This window comes from Nuphar pumila, chromosome 5, assembly GCF_984573655.1.
Source record: "Nuphar pumila chromosome 5, dmNupPumi1.hap1.1, whole genome shotgun sequence".
NCBI lineage: Eukaryota > Viridiplantae > Streptophyta > Magnoliopsida > Nymphaeales > Nymphaeaceae > Nuphar > Nuphar pumila.
The window spans coordinates 102,941,078-102,965,817 of NC_143253.1; the positions used below are offsets into that span (position 1 = coordinate 102,941,078).

Genomic DNA, 24,740 nt, shown 5'->3' on the forward strand with positions numbered 1-24,740 from the left:
TATGATGGTATTAGAACAATCATACCCAATGACATACTAGTGGTAGAAATGGAGAAAGATATTTGAATAAAGAGTTAAACATGGGTTTTGGATATTTGATTCATTTCTGTATGTATAAAATTACACAGAATCATGGGGATAGACAACATAGTCTTTTATGAAGACTATTGTGGAGCCAAATTATATGGCAATATGATTATGGAGTTCTACTTCACCTCAGTGTATGTCTTACCATTTGATATACTTATCACATATTCATCGCAACGAACTTGCCCATCTACCTATTGCGGATGGTTAGTAGGTCGAATCTACTCTTGACGATGTGAAAGAACTAATTATTTGATGTTAGTGTGACTTTGCAAAAGAGTTAATCATTATCAAGTATGAATCTATATGTGTGGGACATCATAGACAAAGTAGTAAAATAACTTTTCAATTATAATTGATTTGATTTTTATTGTGTTGTTAAATGATATCTAACTTATACTCTAGCTCGTGAAGGTATTAACTAATTTGATCAAATATGCAAATAATTTTTCTAATTTGTCATGTTCAAAATTCAATTGGGATCTTATTGCTTATATTTTTTTAAAAGGAGAAATCTTTCAGAAATCATATTATGAGTTGTTAAAACCCAAAGAAGATAATTTATTAATTTTTTGAACTCTAAAGGATCCTTTAGTCATGAGATATCGTCTGCATCTATATAATGATGAATTTGAGAATGGTTCCTATCACATATAATTTTGAAAATGAGTTTTTGTATCTTAATTAAACAAACTTAAAGGATAATAAATTTTATGATCCTAACATATGGTTTTTGAATTTCAATACATTTAATGTTGGTGCTATGTTGATCATGAGTAACAAAATGGATTGCAATATTTCATCTCACCAAATTCTCATGTTATAAGATTGTTTGTTTTAGTATGACATAATTGTTTTATCATACACGTGAATCACAATCCATTCATATTGAAAATATTTAAATAAAGTTTAATCCTTGTTATACAATATGATCATAATGTTATATTATACTAAAGGATATTGGTCTCAATTTAAGTGTATGAATATCATTGGTAATTTTTATATATACTATGAGTTGGAACAAGATCAATCATATCACAAGTGAGATAAGTCAATAAATTGATAATCCAGATAAATGAGCAATATAAATGTTATTCATTTCATAACCTTGAAAATCTTGAGAATTAAAGATTATGGGACATAATGTACTTAAACATATAATGATTAGAATACCAACTCTAATTTCAATATTGTTGAATAGATGAGTTGATGAATTTTACTTTAGTATATCTAGATGTTTAAGTATCTTTGACATCTAAAATACATTGTGACAACTCACTCAATTTTATGAATACAATCGATGATATTAGTCTTTGTTAGTATGACAACCACTTATTATATAGAAGTTCAAATAAAATCAAGCAACTATATAAATGTGAATAGTGAACTTAGATAAATCTAGACTTAAAGTACAATTATGTGAATCATTAATTAAAAAATGAGTAATTTTTGTTGATTATGAGAGATCATGGCAAAACCAGGTAGATTCATGTACGAAAAAAATTTCACAAAAATATTATCCAAAACACATATAAGAGAATGAGATTAAAACCTATGAAAGAAATTGTTTGTGATAGAAACCCAACCATGTGACTTGGGTTGATTGAGTTATTGGTTCAATGGAAAAAACAAGTCATTAGAGTAACTGGGTGAGCACTAAAGTATATATGAAGATAAAGAATATTTTTATGTCTCATTCTAATGTAAGTGCTCGAAAACCTGTGATATATGGATGAATCTCAAGACTCTTAATGAGATTCATAGGCCAATTTAGCTATATTGGTTCAAATAGGTCTCCACTTTTGATGGACTCACCTATATGAGTATGAAGGTGAGAGTCGCCTTACGTGAGATTTATGTTATCTTTAAAGCACTCATAAAGTGAGATACTTCATAAGACCCTAAATATATGAAACATTTATATATTGATGACACAGTTATTTGAAAAGAATGTGTGAATGAGTCTAGGAAGTCCATAATATGAACTAAGTTCAAACCTTAACTACTTAATTTTTGAGACTGTCTGAATCTTGTCCACACTAAGTGAAGGTTCAAACCCCAAAAGTAGCTTCATTTATGCATATAACTTCTATAGAAAACTTTATGTTTTTTTATTATAATTTTGGCCCATGTGAGAGATTGTTGTTGTTTGAATCAAAATTTATAGCCTTTTAAACCAAGCGCTTTAGCCAAATAACCCTCTCTTTTGTCTAGTTTTTTGAGAATTAGATTTTAGAGAAAAAATATACTTTATGAAATATATTTAGTCCCACATTGAACTTTTTTTGATAAACATATTGGGTTTAAAATATGTAAAGATGGTTTAGAGGGCAAAGCTCTCAGGGCACTTATCAATTGAACATTGAACTTGGAATTGGCTTTAGCTTTAGACTTGAACATTTTCTTAGAAGGGTAAAACAAACACTTACATGAGAAATATGTGATAGGGCACATATATAATAAATGCAAAAGGGCACCTTTCCTATCAAAATTCGTTCACACGTCCCCCATGAGAAAGCACTTTCCCTCATATGTGCTCTTTTTGGAGGCGTTTATTTCACTTGCAATGTAGAAAAACAGGCCCTCTTTCATGTGAAACAAGCATTTTTTCATGGAGTTTGAATCGGTACATGGGCGCCACCTTTTTTTTTCACAAAACATAAGTCTTGTATGAAATAAGGGTCCCCCCCCCCCCCCGGACAATGATTTTTGCCTGACATGGGAGTTTTATGTCACCTTGCTTTCCTATGGAGGAGTATGTAACAAACACATGGCCTGATTGTTTCATGTTCACGTGAAATTAATGAGAAATTTGGCGCTGACATCTCTTTTCCTTCATTTCCCATAATGAGTGAAGCAAACATCAAATCATTATAGTAGAAAAGTTTAATGCCCACACAAGTGGGGCCCGAGTTTTTTTCCATCACCTACCACTTTTCATATGCAAATCATTTCGTACCTCTCTCCCTATGAAAGCATTGTCACGACAAGGCTGTGCTGGCAAGATTTTTTAGAAATATGTGTATATTCCCATGAAAGGTCTTCCCTTTTTAAGGGAATGAAACAAATGGGCCCTTAGAGGGCCTTTGTTACACTTCCGCTCATGGGAAGCCTCTTCCCTTTGAAAGAGACACTTTGAAGGCAAAGTGCTTCCCCAAAGCAGGAGGTATGAACCCATTTTGACAAGAAATTTGTTTTCTTTTTTGCATTTATTATGTGGGTTCCACCGTATATTTCTAATAGACATGTTTGATTCACCCTTTGTAGGAAAGGGCCCTATTTCCTGTGAAAGAGAGCCTCTTTCGTATGAAACAAACTCCCCGTTAAAGTCCTGTCTCTTAAGTGAGAAGCATATGAAAGGGCTCAGCAGATGAAAACCTCCCCTCATCGTGGGGATTCACGCAGGAAAACACTTCCTCATAGGGGAGGGATGGAAGTTTCATAGAAAGCAGACTGTTTTGTACATAAACGAGAGCCTCACCAAATGTGTTTGTTTTACTTATCGTGAGAAAATGCCCATTTTCATATGAAAATGGGCCATTTTCTCGTGAAACAAATTGGGCCCTAATAATCTCATGGCACATATAACGACCTAACAAAGTTTTAGGGAAGTTCATCTCTCAAACATTTGTTCATGCTAATGTCAAAAACCAAAATTGAACCTTGTATCTTAGAAACAAGCCAAGATTTTGGATGTTGCTATGCCTACAAATGGCAAAAAGAGTTTAATTTTGTGATTAAGCTTTAGCATTGAAATGAAGCTCCGACAACTTACGACTTCACTTATAAACTCAACAGAGGTTTATCCCAAAATATCTTTCATCTTTGCTGTAAATTCATGGGCACACTTTCATACTACTGTCAACATAGCACCATGGGCTTGATTGTTTTGTTTCTTTATTTTAAACACATAAATTAGCTGATTTACTTTTAAATGGGGGTGGACAACGGGTTGGGCCTGACCCGATCTAATTAGTAAATGGGACGGTCCAGGTAAGGGCAAAATGTTATATCTATGGAGCCTAGCCCATTTACTAGTCAGGTATTCAGGTTTAAAGGACACGACCCAACCCAGCCGAATAAGACCAGGGCCTGGCCTGAACCCGTCAACATATGGGTCAGGTTTGTAGTGAGACCGGGTCTGGGTCAGGTAAGGATGGGCCAGCCCTATGTCTTCCCCTACATTTGGCTTGTTCTTTCTTTATACAAGCCAACTTGACCCTAGCAGATGAGTGATTATTAAACATGAATTTAACAAAAACATTGAAAAGTATCCAATCTAAAGTTCGAAATTTGATTAAATTATTGCTGTTTTAGATTTGATATGGGTAGGGTACTTGGATTTCAGTTCCTCAATATAACAACTAAACTGATTTATGTTAAATATGATTAAATCAACTGTGGTTGTTAGCTATCTATTGGAATCCAAATCCAACTGATAGAACTAGTCACAATTGGTGAACCCAGTTATGAAAAGAACTTGAATATCAAGAAGAGCATCCCGATTCAACTAATGGGGAAGCAAATCAAAGTCCAAATCTGACTCCAATATCTTGTAAATTTAAAAATAATATCATACTGGATCATTGCAGAGTAATAGATGGATAAGTATCTAGATATGGTTAATGTTACAAGTGACTTTCAGATATTCACTAAAAAGAAAAAAAAAAGCCCGTTTCCTAAACGGCCCAATCAACCGTTCAATGGGCTGGGTCCAGGTCAAAACCCAGCCCATGGGTGGCCCACAAGATGCTCATCTAAAGAAAAGCTCAGACCCAGACCAAACAGGCCTACTACATTTTATTTTCATTTACATTGTTATTTTTACTCCACATTCCTGAGGGTAATTATCAGGGAAACTCTGTTTCAATCAAATTATTCTGTCGTACTCCTCCCAGTCAATCTCATTATTTGATGATATCATTAAAAATCATGTATGGGTAGCCTTCAAGCATGCCAACCATAGTGATATTTTCAAAGTCCAAATGTCCAATATCTCAGTTTTAACCCCATATTCATTCGATAAAAACATTTTTATAGCATTTATGTATTTATTTATATATTGCAAATACTTTATAATTATGATATACTGATATTTTCTCTAGAAAACTAGATTTTTTAAAATATTGAGAGATTTTTCCATAACATTTTCCCGAGAATGAGATCTGTGAGTATGCTCTACAGTTTTCAAGTTACAATGAAAGTATGGCTTCAAGTTAAACATCCTATCTTTATGGAAATAAGAGTCATGTTCTCGCCAAATTTACAAAAAGATGCCTAACGTATGACCTATTTACAGGAAAAACTACATTCATTTTTTATTGAAAACGAACATTGTGATAGGAATGCAATTGGCTTGGATATGGGCTGGATTGTGCTTGCCCCAACACTTCTTTGAAGTGATTCCAATTCTAGATTTGGAACTATCCTAGATCTCATAATAGTACGGTAGTACCCAAGATCTGGATCTAATCTGGGTATTTCTTATGCTGGATTTCGATGAAATTGATGCAAACTATTTGGCTCAGACTGAACTTCAACATCCATATCAGAGTCCCAGCTCTGATTCGATCTACATCTTACGCTCCATATTTCTTCAATTTGGCAGTCACTGTCCGAAGTTGTAATCAGATACATGTTTATGCAAGTCCTAGATCAAAGGTCTGCACCCCTCAAGCTATTCTACATGGTTTCTCAAGCGTAGGGATGTCAATGGATCAAATTTTATCTGATATCTGACCGAATGCAATGCTGTTTAGTAAGATTTAGAAAGTCAAAACCATATCCGATTATAATCAGATGGGCATATGGTTTTGATTTTTTGCTACTGAATTTGACGAATATTTGGATTTGATGGATATCCAAATAGATTTACATGTAAAAGACTGGATTTGGTATGAGCTTTTCACTGTCCAGATTCAAATCAGAATTGAATTCATTTATCCAATATCTGATTAGTCGGATATGGCATTGGCTACATTCAACCTGAATCCAAACTGTGTACATCCCTACTCAAGCATGAACTTGAAATTTATCTACTTCTTTACATGGTCTCCCAGGAGCCATTGTTTGGTTTTTGGTGCAGCAGTAAAATGCTCAGTCTATCAGTAGGGAGACATGGGTTCGAATCTTGTGGGAAGCCACTTCTTGTATAAAAAGCAGAAGGTTAGGTCTGTCTCTAATATGCCCCTCTAGCACCTCGGAGTACGGGACTGCAGTGGGTATTGACCCTCTAACAAGCCTGCATTCTGCTAATATGTTCAATACATGATGACACCTAATTCTGACCTACCTATGCAATATTTTCATCAATCCCTGCTGGTTGAGCTTCTTGGGAATGAGAGCATGAATGGTTATTCTTTTGATCACAGTCAGATGATGTAAAATGCATGGTAGTTATAAATTTGAAAAGCATCAGGAAATCTAGATAAAAACTGATTTACATTTAATGCAATTAGATGAAAGGATCATAACCATATATATATAGCATTGTCGTTTCACATAATTAGGAGGAACTTTGGTAGGGAAAACTCATGTTTTTTTACAAATTATGCTTTTGCGTCCTCAGCAGCATAGAGAGACTTGATTTCTTCAATATCATCATAGCTTCCAAGGAAAATGGGAGAACGCTGATGAATCTTGGTAGGGACCAAATCAAGTGCCTGTACAAACAGCAGCTTTACAAGTAAATGATCATTTCCTGAAAAAAAAGAGTAAAGGATAATCCAGGAAATGAATGAAGATAACTAGTATTATGTCCTTTCTTCAAATTACAAACAGTTAGGGAACACACACATGGTTGGAGTAACTCAAAAATCAAATTTTCAGGGATGACCATTTATCTAATTGGATGTTTAGGGGCTCAGAAAATCTAACTAAATAGGTTTGTGTAGGATATCTTAAGTTCTTAACCAAACTCGAGAAATTGACATTCCAATATTTCCCCATTTTCCATCAAACATTTGTCCTTACATATGAAAAAAATGAAAGGGATTTTGCGTCGATCAGCATACCAGAATAGGTTCCTGAGCACAACTTTTTTTCATTCTCCCGTTTGTTTCATGTAGTTTATATGGAAAATTGCTGATTGGGCATCTCTTTCCATCCCTTTACTACTATGGGTGAAACAAACATCCAAGCACCATGGTGGGAAAGTGCCATGCTGGCACAAAATGAGGCCTACTTTTCCTCACTACCATCTTCTTTTCATGTATAAATCCTTTCATACCTCCAACCATATGAAAGTACTTTCATGTTAAAGCTTTGGAAGGAATTTTTAGAAATCCACACTCTTTCCTTTGAAAGATCCTTCCCTTCCATTGGAATGAATCTAACAGTCTCTTATTATTAAGAATTGAGATGAGATATGATCACCTAATGACAGTATGACTGTGTTGATGCATGATCAAAGGAATTATAATTTTTTCATTCAATTAGTTTGAACCACATAGATGGTGAAAGAAATCTTGTTCATACCCTTTCCTTGCCAGTGAATGCTTGACCTCCTGCTTGTTCCATCAAGAACGACATTGGGAATACCTCATACAGAACGCTGTTCCAAACAAAAAAAATCAACAACAAGCCAAAACATGAATATTCTATTACATGCCAGAGTCTAAGTTAAATCAACATATGCACACAGTCCCTGTTTTCCAACAATGATGACCTATTTTTCCTCTATGGCAGGCAGTGTGGGTGTAGGATCATGAGCAGTTGATGTCATCATTGTTGCAATAAAGTTTCTAAGGTGGACATAGTGGGAAATGAGGATCCTTGACAGTAAAAGGGGGGGAAAAGGAAGCAGTAAAGCTTAAGCAAAAGCAGAAACACTGCCTAAAGTGAAGTAGCATTTGGCTTTCATGGGAGATCAGCACCTTATGGATTATAAATACTATGCATACATGAATCAATTTTTATGATGATAAAAAAATACTGCATACATACCGCAACTTTCCGTTTGGACTCTTTTTATCTGCAGGGTACAAGAATGAACCCCCATATAGCAGTGTTCGGTGGACATCAGCTACCATACTGTACATTGATAACATTTTAACTTGTAAGCGTTCATTCTTCAAAGAAGAAATAGCATAATAACAATAGACTTACCAACTTAATATAAAATCATAAAATTAGGAACAGTCTATAGACAATTTTGTCCAACTACCATGCTGCTACACAATCATTAGAATGCAATATCTCTGTTCTAATAAAGCATGTAAAAAAAGATTGTGTTTAGTTACATTCACCATAAAAGATAGAACACCTGATTGCAGTAGAAATGTTGTGTTCTATATGAGATTCCACATCAAAAAATGAGGCAGTCCTCAACAAATTGGTTTCTGATTGATCTAAGTTCCCGCACTCTATGTTTCCTGTCAGAGTTTTCTTCTCTACGTCGTCGATCTCATGATGGAATCACTTATAATACAAATAATCCACTTTGCATATTTTATTGAATTTTTTTTTGCTAAGTAATGTGATTATGATTCTTAATTGTCATAAATAAATAGTCATTTTTGCTTTTCATTTATCTGGGAATAATTCTTCAATTTCCCATCATGGGGCAGGTAAAGATCTTTTTGTGCCCAAATTCAAATTGTGTCTGATATCAATATAAGCATGTAATTGTTAAAAGTTGAAGTAATGTTTCTAAACCATCAAGAAACTAAAGGATTTTTTTTCAAAAATGAAATTTGAAGTTTTTGCAACATACCTAATTAGGAAATATCTTTCAAAAGACCTTGTCAATAAAATCTTTACTTGGGGAAGAAAAAGACTATGGAACCTTTGTAAAAGCTGAACTGGTGATTCTTAAAATAAACTCTGAACTTGCAAAGACATTCAATGGCATAAATAAAAAAATGAACAAATAAAGGAAAATATATGCTAACCATCGCTCCATTAACCAAAAAACCCAATACCAGTTCCACTTTGGCTGACAAAAACAATGTAAACATGCACCAAAGACGTACTGGGTTAGCGAGAGAAGACCATAGTTGAGCAACTCCAGAATGCGATGGAAGTCAGCACATTCTTATTTTATAGTCCAGTGAAACAGACATTAGTTTTGGTATGAATGTATACTGATGGTGGGAAGAAAAATTATATACAACATTACAACCAGACCAGGTGGAGTGGCATGTCCTAAGCTTCAAAATAAGACCAACAATCATCTTTCTCTCTTTTTCATGAAATAAGAAATTAACATAAGAAAGCAGGTCAGAGTCAATTAAAAAACAACCCGCCTGTTGGACGTGCACCAAGAAAAAAGCACACCCCAGTAGAACCACCAGAATAGTGCTCAAACAATTCAATCTGTCACATTCAACATAGAGCAATTCCTATGATTTCAACAATCAAGGAGACCAAATGAACTGTATCCTGAGTCCCCAATACTAAAAAGCACAATGAACAGTTACCTCCCAATGTATCTCAATGACTTGGGAGATGATCCGTCCTTAGGGAACTTGCATTTCTCCACATACCTGGAGGCATAGATTGTCAGTAAATGAACTTCAGAAACTGGCAAAAACATATTACAGTTCACATGTATTGAGAGTACTTGGTTGTTGGGACATCCCAATTCTTCGCATTCCCCTCATTCACTGAATAGATTTTTCCTTTCTTCGGAATCTATATGACAACAGCACAAGAATGAATCCCTTGAGAGAGAGAGAGAGAGCAGTTTTTGGAGCTACACTGGTATACAATTTAGAGGAATCGCTTTGTACACATGAATAAAGCAGAGAGACAACTAGACAAACAAGTCAATGCTCCAACATGAAAGAAGGCATTCCAGTTTCAATATTAGAATCAGAAAAACTCTTTTTCTAGATAAGAGAATCAGCGATTCTGGAATTTGCGTTATAAATGGGTGCTCCACTGTTCTCAATGGTTATTCTTTTATCTGAGCAATAGGAAGTAAAGTACTGCACATGAGCATTAAGTTCTAACCTTTATGTCAGGATGGGTTAGTATGAACTCCCCAAGAGAAGGATCAAGAGTGAATCCGTTCACCCCAGCTCCAGTGCTCAGTACAAGCTGCATCACAAAATTTCGTACATTGCAACTGAGCTATACGCAAAAAATATCCACCAAACAAGCATGAACCATTTGCCTAGCATGTTATGACAGAGAGAAACGGGATAACAAAGCATGGCCCAGGGTGGCATCTATCTACATTTGAACCCTTGCTCTCAGGAATGAATTCATAACCAATCATCACAAAAAGAAAAAGAAAAGAAAAACTCAAAAAGGCAACAATGCTGTCGTATAAAGTATTCAAACAAAGTTCCAGTTATTTGAATGCAGGGAAAGGCTAAACCAGACTGGAACCACATGAAAAGTCTTGGCTAACATCTGAATTTTCTCTATAACATACTTTGGAAAGGATAGAAGTTGATTGATTTTACCGTGCAAGAGCTGCCATACATGCAATAGCCAGCCGCCACCATATTCTTTCCAGGCTGTAGCACATCATTTATGGTTGGCTCGGCTGAATCTTTCACCACGTAAATCCCAAAGATCTGAAAGGAAAATAGACAAGAAAATGAATCACCATCAAGTCCATTTCAACTGTCATGAATGTTCCAAGATCATAAAACAGGCAGTTTTTCAGGTTATATGTCCATGAATGCCAAAAATGGAGTTTCATTCCTTTGTTATAAATATATATCAAGCAAAGAACTAGTGATGCAATAAAGAGCGTACAGTTCCAATAGAAACGCCACAATCAATATTGGAGGAGCCATCCAATGGATCAAAAACAACACAATACCTGCACTATTTGCAAGAGTGAAAGTTAATTATAACTAGATCAGTAGTTGCCCAAGCCAAGCAAATATTTGTATGTTATAGGATAGCATTAGAAACCTTCCACGTTTTGATGGTTCCACAAAGGTTGCCTCTTCATCCTCCTCCGAGACAAGAATACACTGAAAAAAAAAAGTTGGAAAATTTTCACCTCATACCTGATCACTATCAAATGTAATTCCAAGATGCAAAGAGTGAGGTTCTTCTAGTGAAGCATGCAGTCAGCTACATTTAACCCTTTACAATCGCAAAACTTACAGTTCGCCCACTGCTTATGAGTGCCTTGACAAATACTTCATTAGAAAGCACGTCCAACTTCTTTTGCTCTTCACCCTGCAATAGAGATGAAGACAATCACTGAAAAGGTTTTACCATAATGCCTAGCTTCTCCAAAGAAGAAGATCTACATGCACATTATTAGGACATGGTTAAACCGCTTAAATGACTTCTAGTTGCATCTATACCATCAACCGAAAACTTTACACTTTTGGCAGAATCAAACCACAAGGATAATCCGAGCTTGAGTTTCTATTCTGTTTGGAGTATATCTAAAAAGAAATGCAAAACGAAATATAGCTGAAATTGTTCATTTACCATGTTTGCATTTAATAACGATAACTTGCAAACAAGGTATAAGCTTCAATTAGCAACTACAGAGAAATGCAAAATGCAAAGAAGCCCTGATCTCCATGCTATTTCCAAGTCCATATAATGCTTGCCTGCACATTGGTTTCTCCTGCAAGACCAATAAGCTTTGCAAGTCCAGCCTGTTCAAAAGAATAACTCGTCAGCCAGATAGTCCAAGTTGTGTGTGTGTAGAGTGATGGAAACCTACAAAATGAAATATGTAAAATGAAACAGTAGCGCACTCTCTAATAGAAACTCAGAAGTATGAGCTTTATATGATCAAAACTGACCACAGATGCAATCAGATTTTTTTTTTTAATACCAAGTAGGGGATAACCGATAACCCACTGTAGTATTCGAACTCGAGACCCCTCTGTTGTGATAGTGCAACCTAACCATCCAGCCATCTCGTTCCAACCCATTCAAAATGGTTCATTTATTAGGAATCATGCTTTGAGTGAGTGGTTTCAATGAACAACCACGACTTTTCAATCTTGAATGTTCGGTGAATTACGAGCCTTTGATTTTTTAAGCACTTAAGAAACCATCTTACCCAATTAATCGAATTATACAAACTATGACCTTGACTGAATAAACCATGTAACCGATATCCTAGGTATCTTGAAAGTCCATTTTCTGGTATTCAAGGGAGAAACTCCGGCAGTCATGGTTCGATTCTCATGGGCATGGCCTCTCTTCCCGGGGTCAGGGGTCCTAGTTTCGGAGTTTTACACTGTCGGCACGATGACTAGGTATGACAGGCTGAGCCAGCGCGATCAGGTCTTTGTCCGGGGTGCAGTTTCTTCCTGTTCTAAATTCCAAAAAAAAAAACCACACATTGTCTAACGACTCTAACCAAATCAAATTCTCTCCTGATACATCTTCAGAAAACCTGAATTGTGCTGATTCTTCTCCGAAGGTCCTTGTACACAAGAAATGGCGGTGAGACATCATAAGATTTATTTAGATTTTGTAAAGAAAATTACAATATCCGGGTAGCTCCTGAAAATGCTGTTAAATTTGTGACATTTTGGAACATAATGATTTTACCATCTACATGGAAATATCATGATTGTATCAAGATATATACTTTTCTATCAGCAAAATCTCTCAGAAGAAAAACGCTTCACTTATTTTTCAGACACTGAACTTCTAATTTTTTAATTTTAATGTTAAGTGTTTTTTTCCAAAAATAAACTTTAAAAAACATATAAAAACTTTTGTATACCTACCGAGAAATTTCACATTTCTCACCGTGCATGGAAGCAAGACAACAACCAAGTTGTATGTCCCCAACCCAGATCCATACTCCTCAATATGTGCTAGAACAAGGATACCCCAAAGAGTGTAAGGAAGCTACCTTGCACGGGGCCGAAATTGCAATGGGATGAAGGCCTCGTAGTTACGCTCGAAATCGCCAGGGAGTTCGAACTCTCAACTCTCTTCCTTTTTGAATGCTATGAATTATTGTGTATCATGTGTTGTTCTTCCATACACTGTTTCACTTACATTTATAGACTATGAAGAGAGTTCAAGTTTTGGGACACAATCCCTGAGAGAAATCCCTTCATCCCTCAAGAGACTCTTCTTTTGAAATGTATCTGTTAAAATGACTTTCAATCTCAAGAGACACTTCTCTTGGAATGTGACTTTTGGAATAACCACTCCAACAATCACTTATGGCCATATGAACTTACATCTCCCACCTGGCCATAAGGAACTTCTTGTGTTTATATGCTTGTTCTCAACTGGAACCTTGCATACACACTTTCTGAGTAATCTTTACTCACCTCTATGTTTATATGTTTATTCTCAACTGGAACCTTGCATACACACTTTTTAAGTAATCTTTACTCATTTACCACTTAGACATATCTGAGTCACATCTGTCTTACATGTCTAGTGAAAACATTCTCAATGACTACCTTGGTTAGCGGGTCTGCTACCATGTCACTTGAAGGAACATAGTCCACTGCTATTTCCTTTTTCATAAGCATATCATGAATATATTAATACTTAACTTCAATATGCTTACTTTTAGAGTTATCTGCTCCTGTTTGTATTAGTCTTATAGCAGCTTTATTGTCACAATATAGTTGAACTGGATCTTTTGGAATATCCAATTGCAACTCATTTAAGAAACGATTTATCCACACACCAAATATGGTCGGCATGTTACAAGCTATATACTCAGCTTCCTAGGTATGTTGTGCCACACACCCTTATTTTTTGTAAGACCATGCAATTGCCCCACCTCCTAACATAAATACATAACCAGAGGTGGACTTTGCTTCATCCCTATCACCAGCAAAGTCAGCATCTGAGTATCCTACAAGCTTTAAACTATCTGATTGATAGCACAACTTAAGTTCCTTAGTTCCCTTTAAATATCAAAAAATTCTTATCACTACTTCCCTGTGAGAGAGCCCAGGGTTACTTTGATATCTACTTATTAGACTTACAGCAAAGCTTAAGTAAGGTCTAGTACAAAACATTGCATACATCAGGCTTCCAATTGCCTGAGCATAGGGAACATTCAACTTTTCTTGTCCATCTTTTGGACAGTCATTCTTACTTAGTTTTTGGCCTTTTACTACAGGAGTACCTTTTGCCTTGGTACTTTTCATTCTAAATTTCTTTATAATGTGATCAAAATATCTTCCTTGACTCAAACATAGCAATCTCGATTTTCTAACTCTGTGGATTTTAATTTCAAGGATATATGAAGTTTCACCCATATCCTTCATTTCAAATCGAGAAATTAACTATGATTTAGTCAAACTTATCATGTCTATGTCATTCTCTGCAATTAATATATCAACATAGAGGGATAACACAGTAAACTTACTCTCACTTTTCTTGGCATATACACAATGATCCAGACTATTTGCCTCATAACCCAATTTGGTTATAGCATTATGAAAGGTCAAATACCACTATCTATGTGACTACTTAAGTCCATACAAGGATTTGTTTAACTTGTATACCTTATCTTTTTGACCTTTAATTTCAAAACCTTCTGGTTGCTGCATGAAAATAATTTCATTTAATTCACCATTTAAGAAGGCCGTTTTTACATCCATTTGATATAGGTCAAGATCAAAATAAGCTACCAATGCCAAAATAATACGAATAGATGCTAGTTTGGCTATAGGAGAGTAAGTTTCTTCATAATCAATCCCTTTTCGTTGAGTATAACCTTTTGCTACTAATCTGACCTTGAATCTATCAATAGATCCATCTGCCTTAAGTTTTTTCTTGAGAACCCATTTACTACCAATTGCTCTATATCCATTAGGCAAGGTAGTTAGTGCCCAAACTTCATTCTTTTCTATGGAGTCCAACTCATCTTTCATTGCTTTCATCCAGAGTTCAAACTCATTAGAAGCAATCACATCTTCAAATCTCAAGTTATCAAGAGTTTCATCCAAATTCATGGAACAACATAATTTCTCACCCAAAAATGTATAATAATCATTCAAATACGATGGAGGAGTTCTTGTTCTTTTATGTCCAGTTATTGGTTGTGAAATTTGTTCATTATTCACAACTGGATCGTTATGCTCTAGATCTTGAATGGGTATCCCAGGATCATTTATGATATCCAGAAAGACATCATCATCTTCAGGATCGAAAATGTTTTTTTTAGTTTTCAAGAATTCTATCTCTCTACTCTCTATAAATCCTTTTTCAGGATTATATAAACGATATCCCTTTGATCCCTTTGGGTATCCCATGAAGATGCATTTGATAGTTTTACTATCTAACTTGTCTCTCATTTGACTAGGAATTAACACATGAGCAGGTGACCCCCACTTTCGTAAATGACTCAAGTCTGGCTTCCTACCAATCCATAATTCATGGGGAGTAAGCTCTACAGCTTTAGAAGAAACCTTATTCAGGATATACATGACAGTGCAAATTGTTTCTCCCTAGAATTTTTTAGGAAGATTTGCATGGGCCAACATGGATCTTGTCATATCCATTAAGGTTTTATTCCTTCGTTCTGCTATACCATTCTGTTGTTGCGTATAAGGCATCGTTGCATGATGAGTTATATTATTATCAGTGCAGAAGGTCTTAAACTCATCAGAGTTATATTCAGCTCCTCTATCTGATATGATAACTTGGATTTTTCTTCCTAATAATCCTTCAACTTCATGTTTGTATGCCTTAAACTTTTCTAGAGCTTCTGATTTCTTAGAAATTAGGTATATGTATCCATACCTAGAGTAATCATCTATAAATGTGATGAAATATGATTTTCTTTCATGTGTTTCTATGGTTAAAGGTCCACAAATATCTGTGTGTACCAGAACTAACAAATCACATGACCTACTTCCCTTAGGAAAATGTTTTCTTGTCATTTTTTCTGATATGCATGGTTCACACTTTTCAAATTCTATATTTTTAAGGGAAGGTAATAAACTCATGCGAATTATTCTTTTCATTTTATTGATATTTACATGCCTTAACCTTAAATGCCATAAATATGCATCTACATTAAATGCACAATCAATATAAACAGAAATATTCATTGCATTACTTGTAGAAGGAGTTACATTAAGACGAAAAAGACCATGGTCAGCATCATAGCGACCCCTAAGCTTCACTTTTTCATCTTTCCCAATAGTGACCTTGTCACCCCGAAAGCGGATTTTAAAGCCCTTTTTAATAAAATCTCCTACTACTAAAAGATTTCTTCTCATGAAAGTTACATAAAATATATTTGTTAATAGGAGACTGGTCCCTTCTATCTGAAGCCTATAGGTCCTTATCCCAACCATATCACTATAGGTGTTATTTCTCATATACACCTTATGATCTTCAGGCTTCAACTCTTTCATTTTCACAAGTCCTTCCTTTGTCTTAGACACATGTCGTGTTGCCCCTGAATCTATCCACCACCCTGAGAGATCACGATCTGTGATCAATGATTCAAATACAGTACATACAAATTCTCGTTCTCCATTTACTTGCTTTCCTGAAGTCTCTTTCTTAGTTCTATTTGGGCAATTATTCTTGAAATGCCCAACTTTTCCACAAGAGAAACATGCTCCCCTTATTGCAATCTTGGAATTCTTGGTTTGCACTGGACACTTCTTGTTGAATTTATTCTTCTTAAATTTCTTGAAGAATGTGCCGTTAGGCTTGAACTTGTGAGAATTTGCTGAAAAAGATTCTTGAGTATTCATAACTTCTCCCTTTTTGTCTTTTGACATATACTCTTGTTCAAGAGCTAATTGAAGAGGGAGTTCTGTTAGAGTAAGGCTTTTCTGGTTTAACCTCATGGCAATCAACACCATCTTCCATGTTAGAGGAAGACTATTTAATATAGTGGAAAATTGCATGCACTCAGGAATATCATTTCCTGTTATAGCTAAGTCCTTAGCCATTACCAGCATTTGATTCATATGATCGACTACGTTATCTAACTCTTTCATCCTGCAAGAGTTGTACTGCTCTAGAAGAAGTTGAATATGCATTTCTGAAGTCATATCATATTTTTTCTTGACTTCTTCTATCATCCTCTTTGCAGTGTCAAAATCTTCAAATACTCGGATGAGATCATCTTGCATAAATGTTAGAAGAGTTGCTCGAGCAAGTTGATCGTCTTCAATAAACTTGTTGTAAGCTTTCTTCTCTTCTTCAATTGATTTATCAGCTAATGAAGATTTTGCATTATTCAATACGTATAGGGTTGTGTCATGTGTCAATAGATATTCCATTTTCTTCTCCATATTCCAAAATTCATCCCATTGAGTTTTTCGATTTTGGACAACTCAACTATAACTATTCAATTTGTCATTTTCCTAATTATGAACAAATATAAGAATTAATAAAGCATATTCCAACTAATATTTGTAACTAAAACTAGTTTTAATCTTTCTAAACTAGTTTATCATGCAATACAATCTTTAAGTATGCAAGAAACTCACAAAAATTGTTAAATTTAAGCACTTTTTGACAAAGATAAGTAACAGGTGGTTTTCTAAAACTCAGAACCCCTTTTCTGCAATTTAAGAAATATTTAAGAGGGGTTCTGTGTAAACAAAACACAGAAACCTGTTTCTGTAATTTTTTGAGTTAATCAGAAAGTTTTGACCCTCTTTCTGTAATATTAGAAAAGATCAGATGCCTTGTTCTACAATAATTCAATAAAACAGAGCACTTTCTAAAATTTTTGAGTTTATCAGAAAAGAAGAAGCGCCTTTCTGAAAAATAGAAGCTTGTTTCTGCAAAAAAAAATCGATAAGCAGAGACTTATTTCATAAAAGATTAGTAAATAAGCCTTTTCTGGAATTTCCAGAAAACAAATCCTTGAACAGAATTTCCAAGGGGTCCTTAATGGAATTAACTAAAATATATGGACTTAAATGATTTTTTTTATTTAAACCTTATAAACGAAGGGGAACCCGATTAGGGTTCCCTTTTGTTAAAATGATTTTTTTTTGAGGAAGCAGAGGAAGTCCGCCGCTGCCCATCGGAGCGGCGTTGGAATCTACGACAGGGGTTCCTCCGACAGCTTCCTTCGGCCCGTCCGGTGACGCACAGGTAAGTCTCTACCTTTCCCCTTTCTTCTTCCACCTCTTTTTTTTTGTTGTTATTGTTGTTTTGTTTTGTTTGCAGTTGCAGATGGACCAAGGCGTCGGTCAAGCGGCAACTCACAGCACCCGCCTCCGACGTCTTCCTCCGACCTGTCCAGCCACACTAAACTCGATTTTCAGTCTGTGGCAAGATGACGCAACATACTGGGTGACTGACGGCCGCCTGTCTGAAGACCTCCGTCGACGAGGGTTTTAAGGGCTTCGAAAAGACAGGGTGACCGAAGGTGATTTTCGGAAACTCAGAGGCCGAACAAATGAAAAGATCTCAGTGAAGGGGTTGTTCAGCCCCTAACACGCCGACTGTCGTTTTCCTCTCTTTTCCTTAAACGACCACCATCGATCGAATGGGGCGGTCTGGCAGCACCACCAGAATCGGTGATGGCCAGGAAACCCTTAAATTTTTTTCTTTCTGAGGTGTTTCTAAAATCCTCAAATTTCTGCGATTTGTCCCCTTCACCTTTTCCGACTACGGATTTTCTCCACGGGTGGCCGGTGGTTTAAGCCCTTTACAGAACTGACTGACGTAATTTTCAGCAAAGAGCCTGTCGTGCAACGCTTCTTCTTAGCCTACCACCTGCGTCGGTTCCGGCGAGTGTAAACAGAGGTAACCCATATTTTTTTTTGAGTTTCTGCAATCGGGAACCCTGGTTCACCAATTTGCCCAAAACAGAACAAAAATAAAGACTGGCCTTTTTTTTTGCTAATTTACTGTTTGATTTTGCTCTTTCTTTTGTTTTGTTTTTTGTAGAGATGCAGGCGATTTCGACTGGCACACACGATCACCGATAGGGGTTCTATCGAACCTTGCTCTGATACCACTGTAAGGAAGCTACCTTGCACGAGACCGAAATTGCAGCGAGATGAAGGCCTCGCAGTTACGCTCGAAATCGCCAGGGAGTCTGAACTCTCAACTCTCTTTCTTTTTGAATGTTATAAATTGTTGTGTATCATGTGTTGTTCTTCTATACACTATTTCACTTGCATTTATAGACTATAAAGATAGTTCAACCTTTGGGACACAACCCCTGGGAGAAACCCTTTCATCCTTCAAGAGACTCTTCTCTTGAAATGTGTCTGTTGAAATGACTTTCAATCTCAAAAGACACTTCTCTTAGAACGTGACTGTTGGAATAACCACTCCAACAATCACTTATAGCCATATGAACTTACAAAGAGCACGACTAAATCCGATATATTTTAGTTTGATATATCATATATGCACGAAGAACTGGGTGTCAATCCAACGAAAGGCCTCCCTGACCTAAAAAGATAAGGTAACGAGAACTTTGGTTCTGAGTTCAGACCTATCCCAACCCGACACTGGTGCCACAAATGTCACCGAGATAATGACTTTTTGCTGTATTTTTTGCAAAAAAAAAAAAAATCTTGGGCCGCTGCAATGTCAATGTTACCATTAGATTTTCAAAATCTCACCTATTTCTAGCATATTGTGATATAATTACATTTTTGTGGGTTTTAAAATTTTTGCAAAGGTTAAAAGGCTAAAGCCAGAAATTTGCCAATTTGGACATGAGGGAGAATTCAAAAATTGTGAGGCATTAAAACCCATCATTTTTGTCCCACAATACAATCATCTTCAGTTTTAAATGTCTATATCATTTCATTATTTCTAAATACTTTTAGCTACAAGAAATTTTTTCATCTTTTCTTGAGAAAAAGGAAAAAGGCAATTATCGTAAGAAATCTTATTGCTGGAAAAAGATATCCCAAAAAAGAGATGCATGATTATGACACACCACTAGAGTAGACCATAGTTACTAAAAGCGTCCAGGGCTTGTTTGATGGCTTGTTACAAACAAAATGGACATAACACCGGATCTGTAACAACTCTACCAAGTAAGACGTTTGTTTCCTTGTGCTCCTTGTGTCCAATGTTTGTTTCATGTTGTGTATAGAGAGAGGAACAAAGAAAAAGGAAGAGAGACAGAGAGAGAGGAACGAAGAAATCGTTGGCGCCTCGCCGCCGGCCTCACCACCGGCGTCGGTGACCCCCAACACTCCTTCACCCCCGCCGGCACCCAACGTCGCCTCACCCCCGCCGGCCTCACCCAACACTGCCTCACTCATCGTGAGCCTCACCCAACGCGACTCGACACCCACTGGCCTTGCCTCTCGTCGGCCTCACCCAACGCCGTCTCACCCCTGCTGGCCTCACCCCCCGTCGGCCTCATCCCCACCGGCCTCACCCATTGCCGGCCTCATCCAACGTTGTCTCACCCGTGCCGGCCTCACCCCATCGGCTGCAAGAGAGAGAGAGAGTCCGGGGACCCCTCCCCTGACTTAAAAAAAAAATGTTCCCCTGTCCTTGTTCTAACTGTAACAGAGGGAAGTAGAACTAAAATAACATGATAAAAGGATGCGGCGGACACGTTTCGCGAATCCACCACGTCCCTTGTTTGTTCGACGTGGCATTCCATGCGGCCGCGGCATCCCGCTTGAAGTGCAAAACGCCACATCAAACAGCCCCTTAGAGGGAGAAGCATGCTTCTGCAGCGAGAAGTGTCACCCTTCCAAACGGGGAAGCGTAGGGAAACTCATCTCCCATTCGCTTCACGAATTGCTTCCCCTTCAACCAGTCACTTCTTTCTCATTTTTTTGTTTCCCACTTGCATCCCCTTTACTTCTTACACTGTTTTCCATTTTGGCTTTTCATATGCTTTACCACAGCTTCCAAAACGTATCCCCTATTCGCGCTTCATACTATTTTTTTAACACTTGCTTTCCTGCTTTCGTTTCACATATCTATTTTGCTTCCTGGTAACCATGGGTTGGACGGTGAGAGCGAAAATGGGTTAGATATGAGTCCATAACAAACCTGAATCCAAAATGTAAGCAACACCTGAAAACTGAGTGAGGATCCAAACTATAGCAAAAATGAATCAAGATCGAACTTTTATACAGCAGCAGCAGCACAAGGTCAGGTAAAAGAAAGCTGGAATATATGATCTGGATACTAATATAAGCTTGATGAAAATATTGACACACATCTTCGAATCTATATCCAAGAATGTCTAATCATGTAACCACTAGATCAAATCCAAATATACATTCAGGATTCATTTTAAGATCCATATCAGAAAACCATGTGCTGGATTCGAATCGGATATTACCAAACCCGATCCTTTTGGATACATCATGGCAATATCTAGAAAGCTGCAAAGGGCATTTGGGTCTGAGAACGGAAGCAAAGTCGAAGTTGCAAAAGGGTGGAAGCGGAAACTAAGCCTGCCTGGCCTTCACCTAGTTGGAGGCATGTGGCACGATGCTACTCACAGTTTAGGGACACGTGTAAACCTCAAGGCACCTGCTCCACCTTACCCCCATCACATCATCACCCCTACATACCTACTCAAAAGGCTGAACCCCTATCAATATACCTGTCTCAACGTATGGTTTTACCCGAACCAGGCCCAAACCCTATAGAGTCCGAGTACAGTGACAAATAAGGAGACAGACCCGATTAAGATTCGGATTAAGTAGATCTATAAACCGGTAGGGGTCTGCCCCGGCTTGCTTTTGGCTAAGATCCACATAGAATATCATTTGTAGCTTTATATTTTGCCCATTTTATTGCACAAGTTCATTTTAATAATTTTATTACACAACTCACGGTTAACATGAGCTATTTCCAACTCAGGTCTCTATCTGACGGTTTTTAGTGAAAAGTTGGTCGTCGAAATATTATTCAGCAAAAACAGCAGATGGTGGGTACATAGTGACAAACTTTTTTATCGACAATTTCTCGTTTTTCAAAATACCAGAAAGAAATTGAAAAAAATCCATAAATCTTGCATTTTTTTTTTGCAAAATCTCGGCAATAAAAAAATTAATTAAAAATATTAAAAATATTCTTATAAGAAAATAATAATAAAAATTATTTAAAAATAAAAACACATGATTTGTTTGCAATAAATAGCGGTTTAAAACATAAATATCACGTTTAAATCACGATATTTTATGTTTTTTTATAAATCTCGCAAGAAATTGCCGTTTTAAACTTTCAGGCAATTTCTCCCGATATTATAGCAAGATTTTCATAAATCTCACGATATTTGTCACACTGGGTGGGGTATCAGGTGCAACAGCATATTAATAGTGTGCAATCACATTGCATCTAATCCTCTCCATTTCTTTTAGGGGAGGAAAAAAACAGTAAAATCGCTTCCTTCTTGAATCCGTCATAAAGAAAAAACAAACAAAAAAACGGGCAAAATATTAGGAAAAAAGAAAACAACAGATATGCTTAGATACTCTTAGATTGTTGTTTTTTTTATAACCAAAAGAAACCATTTTATTTTATTTTTTTTTAAAGGCAAAATGGGGTTAGGCAGACCTCACTAGTGTGACAATAATATCGCGAGAAATGGCCTGAAAGTTTAAAACGGCAATTTCTTGCAAGATTTTACAAAATATCGCTAGATTTATAAAAGAACATAAATACCGTGATTTAAACGTGATATTTATGTTTAAAACTGCTATTTATCTAAAAAAAATCACGTATTTTTATTTTAAAATAATTTTTATTAATATTTTCTTATAAAAATAATTTTTACATTTTAAAATCAGTTTTTTTATTACCAAGATTTTGCCGAAAAATGCAAGATTTGTGGATTTTTTTCAATTTCTCGCGAGTTTTTTGAAAAACGAGAAATTGCCGATAAAAAAGTTTGTCACTATGGACCCCACCGGTTATTCAACTTACCACTGGGTATTGAACCTGCAACCTCTCACCACAAGAAGACGTCTACTGGACAGCTCCTACCTACCAACCACGCGGAGCCTCGTTGGTAGAAACCAATTCATTTACTCGCGAACTCATTAGTGTAGAAATCTCGGGTCCCGCCTTTTACCCACCAGGAAGTAGACTCAACTTTGGTCTTGTGGCAAAAGACACGTACCCGTACGCACGGACATAGGTATTGGAGCCTTTATCTGGCAGTTCCGGACATAGGTAAAAAACAGATTTTGGGACACCTCACAGAAAGAAAAAAATGTTGGTTTATGTTTGGCCCCGCAATAAAAGTTTCTGGGTCCTTCCCTGCGGATTGGTGAATTGTTGTTCTAAACAGATGGTGGTTGGAGCCCTCATGGTTTCTTTTTCTTTTTTTTAAAGCAAAAATTGACTCGGAAAACGCCCATTTTGTTCAATGAGTAATACATGAAAAAAAAAAATTCAACCAAGGAGGAGGGAGAGAAGAATAACTAATTTGACGCCTGCAACCATCCTTTCTCCAAACGGAAAATGAAAGGACAGAACGTATACTTTTCTCAGGACACGGATATTTTCTAATCCCAAACGCGCCACAAAAGAACTGAAAACTCGGCCAATGAAAAAATTGGCATAGAGAAGGGAATTCTCAAAATCTGTACGTTGGCGAAAATCGCTGGTTCGCAAATGTAAACGGAAAAGACTCACGATCCTAGCCTGGGAGTTTTAAGTCTTGAGAACGACAACTGTAGGCATGACAGGCTGAGCCAGAGCGACCAGGTCTTCGAACCCAGATGCAGTTTTCGGTCTTGAGAATGACGAATGTAAGTATGAGAGGCTAAGCCAGGGCGACCAGGTCTTCGAACCCAGATGCGATCTCTTGGAGTAACAAATACAAAAACAAACACTCTACTGACCTTGTTGACGGAGGAGCAGACGAACTTGCAGCCGAGGACGATGTGACTGAGGAGGATGGTGAAATCGCCCCTCGACTCCGGGTGCTTCGACTGCTCGTTCAGGACGAACCGGGTGATCGTCATCAGATCCGTCCTGTGAGCGTCCGCCTCGTGGTCCATTTTTTCCACTGAGCTATGCGAGAAAATGAGGCCCTAGGATTTCTGATGTTTAGGGAGTTGGGGCTTCTTTTTTTTCTCACCTTTTTCCTTCCTTTTGAGAGGACAAGGAGGGAAGTCCAGAGGGAAAGAGCTCAGTTTCCTTCTTTTTGAACTCCCTACGAGAGAGAGAGAGAGAGAGAAAAAGACGGAGAAAAAGAAGGAAGGAGAAGGCACGAAAGCGAAACAAGGGATAGCGCTATCTCCTCCCGCTTGAGCGTTTAGGGACACGTGGCACGTTAGCAACGGAGCGATTCGTGGTGTTCGCTTCGGGGAGGGAAGATAACGAACCTCTGGCCTCCCAGGCTTTTTGGTCTTGCTTGAGGGCCGATTCCACATGGATAAGGATACGTATATATCACGTGTCGGTAGGGAACTTGAGACACGACCACATGTATCTTTATGAAAATTAGGACATGGGGATATTATAAAAACAATTCAATTTAATATAAGCTTCAACCTATATATATATATATATATATATATATATATATATATATATCACGTTTTTATCACAATATTTTTCAAGATAATGCAATCACTGCAAAAATACGATACTTTATAAATACACCTTATTTTTCAAATGAAATAATTTTATCATGATATTTATGCAATTAAAATTATTTTTATACTCATTATACCTTGTTATACTTTTCTAATATTTAGACATACATATTGTTTTTTATTTTTGATATTTTTTTGAAAAAAAACAAAAAAAAATTATTCATCCCTAGATTTTCCTTGCCAACATTATTTATTTTGAGA

General features: G+C 36.7%; 1 protein-coding gene across 1 annotated transcript; it reads right to left on the reverse strand.

The window, feature by feature from the left end:
* Nucleotides 1-6,541: 6,541 nt before the first annotated feature.
* Nucleotides 6,542-24,152, reverse strand: LOC149837957 (fructose-1,6-bisphosphatase, cytosolic). The gene is made up of 12 exons (XM_090006293.1): nt 23,781-24,152; nt 11,619-11,666; nt 11,158-11,232; nt 10,960-11,021; nt 10,798-10,864; nt 10,500-10,613; nt 10,042-10,128; nt 9,650-9,720; nt 9,507-9,572; nt 8,032-8,118; nt 7,564-7,639; nt 6,542-6,749 (listed from the first exon to the last, which is right to left on the reverse strand). Exons 1-12 carry the CDS (start codon nt 23,937-23,939, stop codon nt 6,636-6,638), a joined length of 1,026 nt encoding a protein of 341 aa, XP_089862419.1. The 5' UTR covers nt 23,940-24,152; the 3' UTR covers nt 6,542-6,635.
* Nucleotides 24,153-24,740: the final 588 nt, after the last annotated feature.